The 16,010-nt window shown below is 38.4% G+C and overlaps 1 protein-coding gene across 4 annotated transcripts in view; it reads left to right on the top strand.

The window, feature by feature from the left end:
• DCLK1 (doublecortin like kinase 1) overlaps positions 1-16,010 on the top strand; it is a 262,095-nt gene that overhangs the window by 180,724 nt on the left and 65,361 nt on the right. For 3 of the 4 annotated variants that reach the window (XM_040583371.1, XM_040583370.1, XM_040583374.1), the window contains exon 6: positions 10,811-10,905. In XM_040583371.1, coding sequence (XP_040439305.1) covers positions 10,811-10,905 — 95 coding nt within the window. Of the gene's footprint in view, positions 1-9,720; positions 9,886-10,810; positions 10,906-16,010 lie in introns of those variants that run through there. The other variant, XM_040583373.1, reaches the window with a different exon arrangement.

A 16,010-nucleotide genomic window follows, 5' to 3' on the forward strand; every position in this document is an offset into this window, starting at 1 on the left:
CCCCCCGGAGCACCTCCTATCTCTCCTGCACTGACTTTGTTGTCTGCAGACCTGTTTCTTTTACATATCTTCACTCTTTTCTGGCTGCTGCTAGTCTTGTGCAGGTTTTTTTCCCTTAAATACGCTATCCCAGAGATGCTACCACCATCACTGATGGGCTCAGCCTTGACCAGCAGCGAGTCCATCTTGGAGCCAGCTGGCGTCAATTCTATGGGACATGTGGGAAGCTTCTAGCAGCTTCTCACAGAAGCCACCCTTGTAGCCCCCCTGATACTTTGCCACACAAAGCCAGTATACACTGGAACAGGCTTCCTGGAGAGGTGGTCAGTGCCCCAAGCCTGTCTGTTTTTAAAAGGCATTTGGACAATGTCCTTAACACACTTTAACTTTTGGTCAGCCCTGACTGGTCAGGCAGCTGGACTAGGTGATCACTGTAGGTCTCTTCCATCTCTTCTGTTCTGTTCTGTTCTGTTCTGTTCTGTTCTGTTCTGTTCTGTTCTGTCCTGTCCTTCTATTCTATTCCAGTCTAGTCTAGTCTAGTCTAGTCTATCTTCTTACTGCTTAAAAAGGATAAACAATTCAAAACGTTTCTATGAAAGTTAATTTTTGTGGTGACAATGGATCTCACTTGGCTGTCTGTAGCTCTTGTGTGCAGAAAGCCTGCAAATACTGAAGTCAACTTGTGTGGATGCTATGGGAAGTCTATTTCTAACCTTCTATATATGAGTCTTTACATCAATATAACTGTCATAAAAGGAAGCAATATTACACTAAGTGGCCACTTGCCCTCAAGAATTGTTTTTAGATAATGTAAAATTAACAATAATCAATGAATAGATTTTAAAAACAAGCAGTTTGATATTATATACTTCATTAAAAAAAAACAGCAGTGGAAAGAAGAAGCACTAACTCATATGTTAGACAAAATACAAAGTTTTCCCATGAAATGCAGAAAATATATAGAGATTTCACTATTCTGCCATCCAGTAGGCCTAAAAATACTGCCTATTTATTGGGATTATGTACCTGTGACAGTAGCAAAATGAAGGAATTACCATCTAGTGCACGTATGAACAGATAATTTTTTCCATGGTGTGTCTACATTGAACATCTCGGTATTAGTGAGTATCCTAAATGACTAGTGCATAACTGGAAGTTATGCTTTTGTTGTCATGTTTTTACTGCTAAGTGTATATACATCTGTGGGGGTTTTTAATTTATTTTTTATTCTATGCCTTTAAACTGCTTTCAATTCATCTTTACTGTTAGGGGTTTTTTCTTTCATTAGGGATAAACACAAAACATACTCAAGAAAATAGCAGATTCTTTGCTCAGATCAAATCCAATACATACACATTCTAAAAATGAAAAGATGTATCATTTTGTGAAGAGTTTTATCACAAAAAAAAGTTGAGAAAAGTAGGGATAAGGGCAGGCAGAAAGTGTTATCAGTAGCATACCCTTGAGAAAAAGCTGAGCAATCTCTATGGACAAGAGCATGTTGCTAATTAGAAAGAATCTGATCCCTCTTATTTGATTCTTGCTGCATTTTGAAAAGTTTGTGCATTCTTCCTATGCAAAAGGATCAGATGCCTGCCTTGGTCATCAGTTCATGCCCATATTAAGATAAGACACATGGATACACATACTACACATGAGCCCTAAAAAGAAAGTTGCATAGACGAAGACTATGTTAAAAAAATGTAAAAATGTCGAAGTTGGATATTAAAACTGATAAAGTCCTGAGATGAATGGATGTCCTTGACTTACCCTTAATTCTCTCCTGTATGCATTTGTAGTATGGTATAGTCTTTAATGTAGCTATTCAACATTATTTTTCTTCTCATCCAGCACAGGATAGCTGATCGGGATTCATCATTATTAGAGTTAATGAAGGATATTATAAGAGCCTTTGGGTTATTCCCCTATTGTTAGAGAGATGGATGTGTCAATGAGGGTAGGACATGGTCTGGTTTGGTTTAAGCACTTATATACCACCCTCAAGAACTGTTTCCCATGTTTGACACAGAATTTCAAGTGGCACATGAATTAAAGCCACACTTTGGCTTGAACTAAATGTTTATAAATGCGGTGAAGTCCATGAGTTACTTGGTCTGAGCAAATAGTAGTGTGGTGTGATGAACTTTCCCAGATTTGTCCCAATAGCTTCTGAAATTGCTCACAGAAATTGAAGGGGTTATTTTAAGGGGTTGGTTGGTTTTTTGGTTTTCTTTAATATCTGTGTCTCATTTTTGCATCTCTAAGTCTGGAGCAATACCATTTTACCAGAACTGGTGCTTTGAAGATAATTTCAGTAGTGTTCACAGATGATTTTTAGAGAAAATTCTGCTTGAAGGCCCTTGCTTTCTGCTTCAGTCTCCCCTTGTTGTAGTGGCCCCTGACTGCGTGTGGGAGCAGGCAAAGGACCCTGAGTGTCTCCCCTCCTTGGCGAGCCCCCAGCCATTGCTCCAGAGAACCATTTCCCTTGTCCTCTCATCTGGTACTATGGGCAAAGGGTTCTTAGTGACATTCCCAAGGATCTTAGATAACCTTCACCCGCTGGGGTTGCCTTTATCCCTCCATTGCCTGTAAGGGAAGCATCCTTGGCAAGCCTGAAAGCCCCATACAGACCTACCATAAAAATAGTGTCAGGGTTTGCAGGTACCTGGCCATGGCAGTAACAGCATGGGAACAGAAAAATAAAAAATACTGTCCCACAGGCGCTGGGACAACCTGTCACAGCAGGATGGGGGAAAAGGTGGAGCTTCAGGTGGCAAGCAGGCTGCAGGGTTGCAGACAAAGACCCTTAGCAATACTGGAGACTGCACTAGCGCTCAGTGCCACGCAGGTGCAAATCTGTACTCTGGTTAACTGAGGGCAAGGTAATGGGTCACTTTGTAAGGGAATGGGAGACACACACCCCTCACCCTTTTGAGCATTACAACCTACAGTGAGCAAAAAAAGCTGCATGTGCTTTTACACCATTTCTTGACATATTTAAGAGGAATGTATGCTCCTCCATAGGTGGTGGTCACCTTTCTTCCATCCTTGCTTTTTCCTTTTTGTAATTTCTTAACAGAGCATGTGTTTAATGTGCTTATATTCTCCTGGTAGCCTCCCTGACTCTGAAAGCAGATGCATCCTATTTTTATATAAAAACACAGAATACTTTTTTTCTTAAAAGAGTACATGCAAGCTAGGAAGATCTGTGGTAAGAGCTGACTTCTCCATTATTATGTTTTGTTCAGTTTTTTATTTACATCTGACAGTGTTTCAAAACAGTACAAGACAAGTCTCGCTGCAGGAGGATAGCTTCCTGATTTTTTACAAATGCATTTGAGGTATTGTCTGCTTCAAAATGCTTTCAGTCTAAATAGAGGAGAGAAGCAAGAAACAAGGCAAAGGAGAGAAGCAGAGAAAAGTAGTGTGACCTCCCAGGCAAGCAGAGGGCTGAAGTCTGGTTCCAAGTGCAATAGATAATCCTGTCTCTATTTAATTTTCCTGATGTCTTCTTAAAGGCTGTAAAACACCTTAATGGTTGGGGTTTTTTTGTTGGCATCAGATATTATTTGGGAAAGGACATCATAAAAGAGACATTGAGTTTCAGTGAGGCCAGGTATCAGCCTGATGCTGGTGACTGAAAATTATGAATGTCTGAAAGCTATTCAGTAGCTGTTGGCTTCTGTCCAGCTACCAATTAACACCATTGGTGTCAGCCTCAATGCAGGTGAAGAGGTAACAGATTTGCAGAACACAGCGCTTACTTCTTCCTGATCATTACTTTTAATCAAATCGAGAGCAGCATGAGATGGCTGGAATTATTGTACCTTTTTCTGTTAAATTAAGGAAGGATACTGCATTTGGATGAACCCTGTTTTAGCCTCTGAAATCTCAACTCATAATTTTCAGGACTTGCTCACAACAAAACTACTTTCTGGTTGGTTTTTTTTCAGTTTGAACATCTCCTTCAAAATTACTTACTTCTCACTTCTCCTCCCCGCTGAGTTAAACTGTCACCCACAATATTTCGGATGTTTGAAATCTTTTTTGTAACAGCAATTCAGGTTTGGGGTTAAGAGGAGTCGTTTTGCAGTTTCAGTTATTTAGTGCGACAGGGGTCTGTTTCAAGAGTAACTGAGTTGATACACGTACCTATTCGGAATGACAAAGGGAACATGTGAAGAGCAGATAGAGTAGGTCCTATTACCAAGGGCTGGTTTGGTTTTTTTTTCAAAAATAAATTGCACCTGGGTAAAGAAATCATAAAACTACACCTCAGACTAAAGCCTGATCAAAACTGTAGATGTTCCCTAAAGAAAAAAGTGGTTTGGGATATGGAAATTGGATCTTATTGAAGACTTCTCTAGGGCAGATGCTTGTGCTTTTCTGAGCTAGTTAGAAAAAAAGGGGTAGATGTGTTTCTCCACAAGAAGATATGTTTTCATTTAGTTGGATAGTTCATCCCTAAACCATTATGCAGAAACAACCCTTCTTCAGCCACCTGAGTCAAGAAGACCTTTTGGATCCCAAAGGAAGGAACATATCATATTGTTTTTGGTGAGGTCACATGCTTTTATTCACACTGTTACAGGTACTCAGCTGACAGATTTTGTAATAAATATGCTGAAGCAAAACTTTCCTGAAGCCAAGAGTACAAACCCATGGGAGTGGTGGAGTCATCCTACAGACCCAGGGATTTTTAGATGATTTTTACTTTGATCCTGGCTTCTTTTTAATTTTTTATTTATGGTGTTTCTACTTGATACTAATAATTAAAAAACTACGTTTTATCATTTTATAGCCCGTAACAAAAATCAGGAGTTAGTAAGAGAAATAGATTTGGTTAGACTGAATAGTTTAACCCTCTAAAGGGAATAGAAAGTTAAATGCTGAATGAGAAAATGTCCTCAGAGTTGGCACTCCATTCACACAAACTGATTTGAGAATCCTAGTTTTTCTAATTAGGCAAAACAGTTCAAAGGAAATTTTCATTAAAACTTACATATATGTAGATGCTCTCTCGGTTAGGATCTACACAAAATTAGCAGCCAAGGTCATAAATATCAGCTGTACTCTGATGAAGTGCAGAGAAAAAAAACAAGAGGCACTTGCCCACCTTATGAGGTTACCAAAAAAAAAAAAAAAATTACTCGTGGATTCCAGGAAACGATATTTTCAAGGAAGACTCCTGTCTTCTGAGATATCAGGCATGTCTGCAATGTCTAAGTGTCTACAGCACTTCTCTGCTTGAAAGTGTGGACATAGCTGACTTCAGGTTGGGGTAGAAGTGGCCATTCCATGGAGGTTGTTGTGGGCTGAGTGTGTGTGGGGTTTACAGTCCCTGCTGAGCTCTGCACTGCTTGGGTTACGTTGTGTGGCTACCACACGTACCAGTGACTTACAGGGTCTCAGGTACTGGTGGCTACTAAGATACGAATATAAACCTGATCTGAAGGTGATCCCTTTTGCTGACACTTTTAATCTGTTGATCTGTTGATCATGTGAAAACTCTGTATGGGTCTGTCAAGCCTTGTCTTAGTGGAAGAGAGATGTTTTTCTTGTATCTGCATAATCACAGTCGTCTGGGTTGGAAGGGACCTTAAAGATTATCGAGTTCCAACCCCCCTGTCATGGGCAGGGACACCTTCCACTAGACCAGGCTGCTCAAAGCCCCATTCAGCCTGGCCTTGAGCACTTCGAGGAATGGGGCGTCCACAGCTTTTCTGGGTAACCTCTTCCAGTGCCTCACCACCCCCATAGAGAAGAAACTTCACATCATAAACTCTAGAAAAGATTGAATGTAAGAAGGACAGTTTAGAACCAGTTAAAATCAACACAGTACTCGTTATTTGGAGTTTTTCTCAACCAGTTGCATTCTGATGTAGAACCTGTAAAGCCTTGTCTTTACTGGGGAGTGTTAATGAGGGAACTTGCTTAATGTGATGCTTCGGACAAACTGTCTTTCGGAATGAAGAGAAAAATGACAAGGTGTATAAAAGTAGAATACAGAAGCAGAAGGAACCAAAAGGCAAGGTATGGTTTGTTCCATAACTGCTTTGTAACTACATAATTCTACTGAGGCAAAAATGTTGTTTTGGAAAGAACAGCGACAAACTACAGGAGTAATTGATACAAGGTCAAGTAGCGATCTTGCATCACTATTTTCTAGCTAACAGTTGTTGAAAATTACCTGCACACGTTGTTGTGACTTCTGTAAATCATTTTTTAGTTTATCCTGTACTAGTTGTAAGTAAGTTGTGGCTGCAAAAAAGCCTGCACCATTCTTTTCCTTTGGTCTCATTTTTTCCTCTTTGCACACACTCTTGTGTTTGGCAAACCACTTTTATTAACACACAGAGTCATCTCTAAATGTTTTATAGAGTACAAGATGCTAACACATGAACAGGCAGTTTTATAGGAGGGTATGATTTTAATACAGTGCAGTGGCATCGGCAGCTTCTCAGACTGGCACTTGACACTTCCATTCAGCTTTTCTCAGTTTTTATTATTATTATTTAATAACAAATTTCCCTATCAAAATTATTTATTGGATTGCCATCAAAGTACATTTTATTTACAGTGTTTTAACTAGTTCATAAACATCATTATATGAAAACCTATTTTGCATTTATCTTAGTAGATGATGGTATCCAGCTTAGTGTTCTTTTTTGTGGGGTTTTCTACCTTCATGTGTGTGCCAGGTGCTGGAAAAACAAATACGAAGATAGGTTCTTGCTCTGTTATGCGTCCCCACTGAGAGGATGGTAAGGAAAGGAGTTCACATGAGCAGTTGCATACATCTGTTCCGAGCAGCCACAATAATTTTGTTATTGTTTTAGCTTTTTAATACATATTTTTCCTCTGAAATTTTGTACAGATAAATCTTTTTCATGAGACGATGGGAGGGCGCTGCGTGTTAAGCTGAAGTCTCTGACCCCTGCCATTTTATGAATAAAAGTGACAAGAAAACTCTTGCCTCACTCAATAACATGATTAATCACAACAGTGATTTACCAATTTCATATGTCTTTATCTACATAAATGTTCCCTGTAGGAACATGTGCTGTATCAGCCCATGAGAAATGCAGTGCAGATACTGGACAGGAATGCAGTTTCCAACCAGAATGCATTCCACCTAGAAATGATTTTTAGGGCAGTTTAGACTATATTCCACTACTTACTAGGAATGCATTATTATTAAATATTATTGATTTTATTCACATATTTGTTTCTGTGTTGTCTCGTCATGAGCAGTGTATGTAAGAATGGCCTTTGAATTGTCGTGATTGTAAATGGAGTTCAGGAAGGGGGTCAGAATCAGTCCAGTCTCTTCCCACTACACAGCACTTAACATCAACTCTATTTGCAAATTCAGTATAGTGAATTACAAGGAATTAGAGTCAGAGGTGAAATGGCCACAAGCCATAAACAAGAAGATAAAAAAGGAGGGGGCTCTGGAGTAGACTGGGGAATTATTAGGAATTGGGATTTCTTGCCTGTTGTGATGTCAGTCTTAAGCATTACATTAATGGTATCGGTAGTAATAGTAATATATATCTGCAGGTATCCAGCATCCAGAAGACAGACATGATGTGCACAGAGAGTTCATTCAGCCAGAACTTAAAGCCTAAGTAGACAAGTAGTAAAGATGATATTACTTGCCTGATGTTGTGCAGATGCATATAGAGAGTTGGGAATAAAACCCACCTCACCCCAGTCCCTGTTCAGGTTGACTCTAATGTAGACCTTGTATGCCTTCGGTCATCAAAGTTTATTTAATGCAGTTCTGTGTTTGGAATAAAATCCACTAAAATTGGTAGGTGGGGAGAATTTTGATGATTTTGCTTCATCTCCAGCATATCTTAAACCTCTAGGTACATGTGTTTGGATTCATCTTTCCTAGCTTTAGAAGTCTACACTTCAGTGGATGCTCCTAGTACATCAGGTCCCTTTTAGATGGTTGCTTGGGGATGATACGTCTCATGCTATGACAGCAACTTGGTTGAAATAAGGTCTAGAAAACTACTTCAGATGTAGAAGTCAATGCAATAGGTACCTAAAGACCGGTGAAAGGAATTTCATCCTCAATGCTAACTGTCATCTCTAGTTTCCTAAACGTCTCTCCACAGGGAGTCCTTATACACTCGCAAAAACCTTGGTATGCATTTTAGGTACTTACCACCTTTGTATTTTGGATATGGGTAGGGAGGTGAGCAAATGCCACTTAAATCTCCTGAGGACCTTGATCCATTAATCGTGCTCTTGATTTCAGATATTACAGGTGTCCAACACAAGCACAACTATCATCATTTTCCTTTTTCAAAAATGCTGTTGGGGAGAGCATTGGAGCTTAGCTTAAATGCTTTAGATACTCTGGTGCTGGAAAGCGAGTGATTTTTAGGGTTTGTAATACTTTGGTTTTTCATCTTAAACAGATGAAACATGGTACATGGGAAATACATTAAGAGTCAAAGACAACATTGCATCTGTTTGTCTGCATCCACTTGGTAGCTTCAAGTCTTTGTCTTCAGGACAGAATAACGGCAATAGTATTTCTAAGAAAAATCGTTGTTGAAAGTTCTGGGGAAGGAGTCAATCTGTAAGGAACAGGAACCACTGCCTAGTGCTACAAGATCTATTAAAGTGTCTCTCTTATCTTAATTTTTTTCATAATAATAAGACCTGAGAATATCTGCTTGGTTTAAAGAGAAGTCTTGTTACTTAGCAGTCCTGAGGACTAGCTCTATGTGAAAACTAGTAGTTTAGAATTAGTTTCTAAATAGTACCATATTTGCTTATAAGGAGCCCTTTAAAACTGTAAGTTTAAGGTTCCAAAAATCTCATTTTTAATGTCCTCATCTTGTCCTTTTCCTAAATGATTTCAGAAGTATTGATAATAAATTTGATTTTAGTCATTATTGGCCAGACCTATGGGGTGTTTTGCTGAATACTGTATGAACTTCAGTGAATGTGTCCATATGCATGTAGTTTCCCACACACACTTAGTGCAGCATTTGAATCAGTGCTGATATGTGCCAACTATTGTCCTCTGTACAAAGAGAATTTGAAGCCTACATGTGTAGAATGTTTTTCTAGAAAAGCAGCCTATTTAAATCCAATTCATTTATCTTGTTATTCCTATCATTATACCAATATATTGCACCTTTGCCTTAAACAATGCCTTGCACAAAGTGATGTTGAGATTTGATCACTCATAGCACCTAAGCTCTGTTAAGCGATCATTATTTATCATGCAGTATAATGTGTTTTCTTGATGTGAGTGGTGTGTTGTGGTAGATACACATGTTTCTTCCTTATAATGTGTGGGCCCAGTATTAGCCAGTGAGAACAACGTATTATGTAAAAAGTAAGGAAAATCTATTAAAAATGCCTCCTGTATTATCCAAAGGAATTAACATTTGCTAGATTGCCAGTCAGCCAAGGTTTTACAAGAGTTATTGTCATTTTGATTTTCAGATGAGTCATTTGGTATATTGCCCCCAAAGGCACCTCATTATGATTCAGTGCACAGCATATAGAATTGCTTAGGCTTTTGGGGCTCCATGGAAAGCGAGTGGGGGTTGCGGTGGCTCAGCGTTGTGAAGCAGCAGCATTATGCTTAATTGACACCTTTGATGTAGCCCTAAGACAGCACCTGCACCTCCCACTGCTGCTCTGAAGACGTCAGCCTTACGCAGAAAAGGCTTCTGCTTATGAATCCTGCATCGCATTCAGCTCACTCTGTGAGCAGCCCCAGCTATCCTTAACTAATCCCATTGCTTCTCATCTTGGCTACAGCTTGGCTTAGTACAGAGCAGGAATTTTGCTGCTTGCTGTTATCAGGTTAAAACAGTAAGATTTTGTCCATGTTAGAACTCATAGAAGGTAAGTCAAATACCTTGTTGATATCCTAGTGTGTAAATATTCTCCTAAGATTCAGAATCTGGGAATTCAATAGTCGATTATATTTTTTTCCTGGTGCTGGCAAATATGGACTGTGATATAACAGTTGCTTGTTTAAGAATATTTACATATATATGTGATCCACGCTTTGTAGTGTTTCTATCTAGCTCAGTGTAAACATTATTGATAGCCTTTTGTGTGACTATTTTGTAGCAGAATTCTGTCCTCTGCTGGTATTGTTTTGTTAATTGAATAGATAATGTCACATGCATGCAAAAGATGCTTCTAAAATGATAGGCACTAACATATATGAAGGAACTTACTTATTTGTGGAAGTGATGCTTTGCTGCAAGTCAGACTTGAGGTGTTGCATCCAGTTTATTTGCCTCTAGAAAGCCCTTCTGGGTTAAGTCTGAGGTGATGTTTGGGGTAGATACTACTGCAAAAATCTCTTCAAATGAATGAGTGAGGAACAGCAAGCAGCTGATTTGTTCTTGCAAGCAATACTGCTTTTTACTTTTGGTGGGTAGCACTTCAAACCATAACTAAATGAATGAAAAGGTTTACATATATCAACTGTCTGTTAAAGTCAACAAAGCATCTTGTTCCCCATCACTTTCAAGCACAGGAACAATACAGTTTAAGAAAACATGTTCATGTTCTCTGCCATTGACAAAACAGTCTTTCAGGTGTGTTTATTTACTTGCACTCTGTATAAAAATTGGCTTCATGAGCCAAAACACTGAGGAAAAAGTTCTTTTGTGAATTACCTTATTTAATGTTTAAACCATTAAGCAAAAGCAAATTAATCTCTTCAGCAAAGAATGAAAAGACGTATGTTGATTTAACTATTTATTTGCTTTTAATAATGCCTTGTATTTATTTTTTCAATTTATTGCTCTTTTAGTGAATGGAACCCCTGGTAGCCAGCTTTCTACTCCCCGCTCTGGGAAGTCTCCAAGCCCATCTCCCACCAGCCCAGGAAGCCTACGGAAACAGAGGGTAAGGAAATAAGGAAACTGGTTTCTGAGTATGGCTGGGGCTAACCCAGCATAGCCATTACCCGATAGCCTTCCCCCCACTGATTCCTTCTGTTTGGAGTCATAGGGTGGAAGAGCCTGGCTACAGTCCTTGTTGTATTTATGCAACACTGAAGTGGAACAGAACAGTTCTGTGCCTGCTAAAATACTAAGTATGCTGGAAATGGATTTATCCTTGAGGGGAAAACCAGGGGTATCTTTCTTCTTTTTTACAAAACCTTTTTTTTTTTTTTTTTTTCTTTAGTTTCTTTTTCCACATGTTTCAGAACTGGAAATGTTCACATTGTTAAAGACTTCTTTTTTTTTTTCTTAATTTACCATGGGCATTATGTCACTTGCGAAAACTACAAAGAGCTTTGATTTTGAAGCAAGGTGAAAGAATGTGCTGTGGAATTTAGCTGTGGATTAGCTGTGATACCATAGCCTTGTGCAGTGGAGATACTATCAGTATCGAAGCAGCATGAGACTTGCCAGTCACTTTGCTGGACCAGAGTTGTTAGGAGCTGTAAGTTCCCTCTAGTATAGAGGAATCTACAATGTGCCTAAGCATCCAGAGTTAAGGTAGTACCTATGTAACTGCTGTTAACCCTCTGACAAAATATGAATTGTCAACCCAAAAGGCTCCACATGCTTATTTAATTATTTGTATCTGTTCAAAAGCAATGGGACAGATGTCTGTATATCTTCGCTTCTGCTATTTTCTAAACTGTGATCAGTTCTCAATGGAAGCTTCCCTAAGGCAGTACTCTGTATCTCTAACTTGTTTATAAACACAGTTTGAACACATGCTTTTTCTGCCTTTTCAGTTTTTAAATAAAGACATAATTTGTGTGTCTCAAAGTAAGTGGATTACGTACAGAATTGGCAGTGCTTGACTTTAGGGGCTGGTGCAGACCTGATTCCCCAGACATCCAGATCAGGAATAGCTGTAGCATGGCACAACTCCCTTCTAGGCTGTGTACCCTCCTTCATGTCTGGCGGGTACCAGGGAGCTGAGGAATTGTGCATGCCCAATCTTTCCTCAGGCTAGGATACAGCCATGGGTTTCTGTCGTGACTTGTTTATAGATGTGGAAACCAACTGTGATCTTGCAGTATAGAGGCAGCCAGTGAGCAGCAGCTTGAAGCCTCAGGGTAGTGTCATGGTTTTCATCATCTGGTATAGGCAGTAAAGATGCAAGTTTCAGTTGGGTAAGCTGGTACTAAAATCTTCTTGAATGCAATATCTTCTACACCTGTTTGTTCTTACTCTCAAAGATTATTAATGAATCATTAATAAGTCATTGAAGAGGGAACAAAGAGTCTTCCAAATGAATTATACATTGATGTAAGGGTGTCTAGATGGATGTTATCAGTATACAGTGGATTTTCATTTGCTGTAACACTGTCTTTTTTCATTGGTAACTTTCCTAAACTTCCTTTCCCACCACTGATGCTTCTCTCTGCACAGTGAAGAAATGTTTTTTCTGTTAATGCTGGTTGGACGGGTGAGTGGAAACTATGTGGTCAGCACCATTAGACACAGGGAGGGGCTGGCCACAAGGTTTCTGAGTTTCAAGTGTGAAGAGGAGAGCAGATGGATTTCTCCTTATCCGGGTTCCCTATGTGGAAGTGTAACAGGATCACCAAGTGGCAGTGTTATGGATGCAAAGGGTTGTATAGTGGTGACATAATCACATTGCTAACTGTATAGAAAATAAATAATGAATTAAACTACAGGAGAGATAAGACATTGTTATGAGATACTCATATCTAGTCCCTTGACCTCGGTAGGGGACCTTTCATGCTTGTCGGGCTTTATTTTAGACAGTTGTTTGTTTTTTTTACCTGACAAAACATGGAATACATTACTGTAAAAATGGATTGCAGTCATGTAAAAATGCATTGCAATAATATTATTTACATTACAAAATCAACTGCTCGGAAGTTCAGAGATGGAAACTTTACACTTGCTCTGAGAATTTCAGCTGCTTTCATCTCTAACTTGTGAAGCGAATGAGCTAGAAGATCAGTATAAAAACCATATATGATTGTGTCATTGAAGGTTATAATGTGTATTCCAAGAACTGAATTAGTTCTACGAATAACCATTATGAACATCGGTGCTTACTGATCTTAATTTTCTTGTTAGCAGTCTAAATGGTGTTCTGTTTAGTTTTAGTACTATTGTATGTTGGTATTTAAACTTTATTTAGGGGACAGGTTGTGTGCCATATTGTCATAAACCAAATCTGAACCCAGAGCATTTTACTTTGTCTTCCATGGCTTCAGCTGCCGGGCTGACAGGCCAGCTGCAGAAGGTTTATTCCCTAGGAGGTTTTTGAAGTTTTGGTGTTATGTGATAGACCTACAAGAGAAAAGAGGAGATGATTTCACTGTCCCCAGTGTTGAGAGGTGAGGTATTCCTGCCCTGAAAGAAGTGTTGGCTACTAGAGCCACAGTCTGGGGTTGAAGGTGATGCTGGGCTTCTGACTGGTCCAGGTTTCTCTCTTTACATGGAGTTTGAGGGAGCTGCTGCTTTAGAACTGAAATAAGATGCTGGGTCCTGGGGATGCCAGCTCAGCTGTGTAATTCATTGGTTTTTCTGCCCCTTTCTTTGTGCAGTCAGAGGAATGTCTGTTCTCTCATGCCATGAGGTTCATGGGGTGCCAGTGATATGTACTGGGTCTGGAAGGCAATGGGGAACATTGACCCTAACACAGCCTGATTACCTTCATGTAACCAGTCAGTCAGCTCTTCAGCATCCCCATCCATGTGCTCTGAGGGAGTTGTAGGTTTAGTATGTCAAAATAGCGAGGGGTTTGGGCAGGCTGCCAGTGTTTTTCCTGGGAAGTACAGGTGAGAGGAAGTCATGCTTTTAAATTCAGAGGCACAAAAGCAAGGTACATCTGCAAACTGAGGGATTTATCTCTGTGAATAGTAAAGTATAAAAATAGTAGAGATGGTAGAATTTTCAAGGAAAATATTCCTTCTAATTATGGAGTTCATCAGGCAACTTGAAATAGGGATCAATCATCTTCCTGACATTTCATCACTTACCTTTTCTAACAAAATAAATTCTGGCTTTCCACTGTTGTAAATATAGCCCAAAATGCTGCTGTGGTGCCTACTCATGAAAACCATATTCTTATAACCCTACAGACAAACTTTTGTATTCTCAAAAGCCAGAACATCAAAAGATAAAAGTTTTACCCTTTCTAACTTGTATATGTATGTGGCTGAGTTGTTTCCAGAAATTCAGAAATCAGTGAAAGTCATATTTTTATAATCGTGGGTGAAATTCAATCTATATTTGAGGAAAGTGCAATTTGAAAGATAAATTTCATGGGTGTACTACATGGACTTGAAAGTGAACTAGGAACAATTTATCAGCTATCTGAGCCAACTATCATTGAATTATCAGCTTCTGACTACTTTAACTTGCAGGCTGTGTACTATAGTTATGCTTTCACCTAGTTTAATTCTTTCTTTGTATTTATTCTTAAATAGGAAGTTAATATTCTTGGTTTTAAATTGTTATGTACTTATTGTGTATTTCCACAGAGGATTAAAACATCAGAAATTCAGGTTTATAACAGCTGAAGTAGAGAGTTATTGTGTTGCACATGCATATAGCTCTACCACAATAGAGTACAGTTAATGATGCAGACCCAGAAAAGGTGTCATGGCAATCACAATAATAAATATACATAATAGCAACCTCAACATTTTATTTAGCTAGCCTTTATAATAGTTTATGAGCTTATTTCCCACTGTCTTGTAATCAGAGCCATTGCTTCAATTAAGGTGTACACATTCTATACTTTATACCTGGTTTTCTGTTGCTTGCCATTATTTTAAATGTGTTTCTTACTTCCCTAGAGACTACAATCTATAGAAGAATAAAAAATTAGATTTAAGGTACCTCTTGACTAATCAGACAAAAGAGTTTAATTCTATGTATATAAGGAATTTTTGACTTGTATGTGGCCAAGAAATCTTATTAATTCAGCAAGTTTTGTCTTTTTATTAATCTATGCAAAATAAAAAATAGATTCTCCTCATATCTTTTCAGAAATACAGCTCTCTGGCTAATTATAGGCAAGGAAAATTCTTGCAGAAAGGAAAACTTAAAAAAAGTTTGAAGTATTTAGAAGTATATGACAAAGCAGAGAAAATGATCCTGAAATCTTGTGCGTGATTTTGCTTTAAAACAACCATAACATTATTGAAATTAATGCAAAAATATTCCCTAAGTATTGAAAGTCAGTTCTTACAAGTATCATCTTTGTAAGTTCTGAATGCTTATATTTTTATATTCAGGGGAGTGAACAGTGACCTGGAAGATACTATTCAAAAGTTTGGGGTGTTACCTTCTCTAGCAAATCAAAAGATTATTTTTTTTCTGTGCTGTGTATTAGAAATTCCCAAAGTGTATATGCTCAAAAGAAATTTTAATAATTAACTGACTAGTTGGTATTCAGAATGAGATGGTCTTGTCTGTTTAAAATTCTTCTTTTGTCTAGATTGTTCACAATATAAATGTATTTAAGACCTGATTTTCACTCTGCCAGTCTAACATGTCTGCTACTGTATGTACACATGTCCATTGGCAGAATACGTGCAGAAAAAGCATTCTAGGTAATCAAAAACCCCTTTAAGCAACTTAAATCCCCTTTATATCATGCCTGCAAGTAAAACATAAACCTGCATAGATTAGTAAGACCCTTGTAAATTTGAAATTTGTAAAGCATTCATGTTAGGTAGTCCTTGTTTTATAGTATAGCCTTTACTTTTTCTTTTTTTTTTTTTTTCCCACCTCAGTTATCTCTCTGTGGCTAAAAAAAAAACAACAAAAAAAACCCCAAAAATCTCCAAAGATCAGCCCTAAAGCTCAGCCTTCCCATTCTCATGTGGTCTTGTAATTTGTCTTATACTTGTTCTGTTGTATTTTTTAAATATGCTTTTTACTTAAAGGAGCCCCCAAAACACCTTAAAGTTATCAGAGCTTGGCTATGATGTGTGCTGGGCACCTGCCTACTCAGCACCCCTCTAAACCATCAGTTATGTTTAATTCATCTTAAAAAGA

The sequence above is a fragment of the Falco naumanni genome, chromosome 2, assembly GCF_017639655.2.
Source record: "Falco naumanni isolate bFalNau1 chromosome 2, bFalNau1.pat, whole genome shotgun sequence".
Taxonomy (NCBI): domain Eukaryota; kingdom Metazoa; phylum Chordata; class Aves; order Falconiformes; family Falconidae; genus Falco; species Falco naumanni.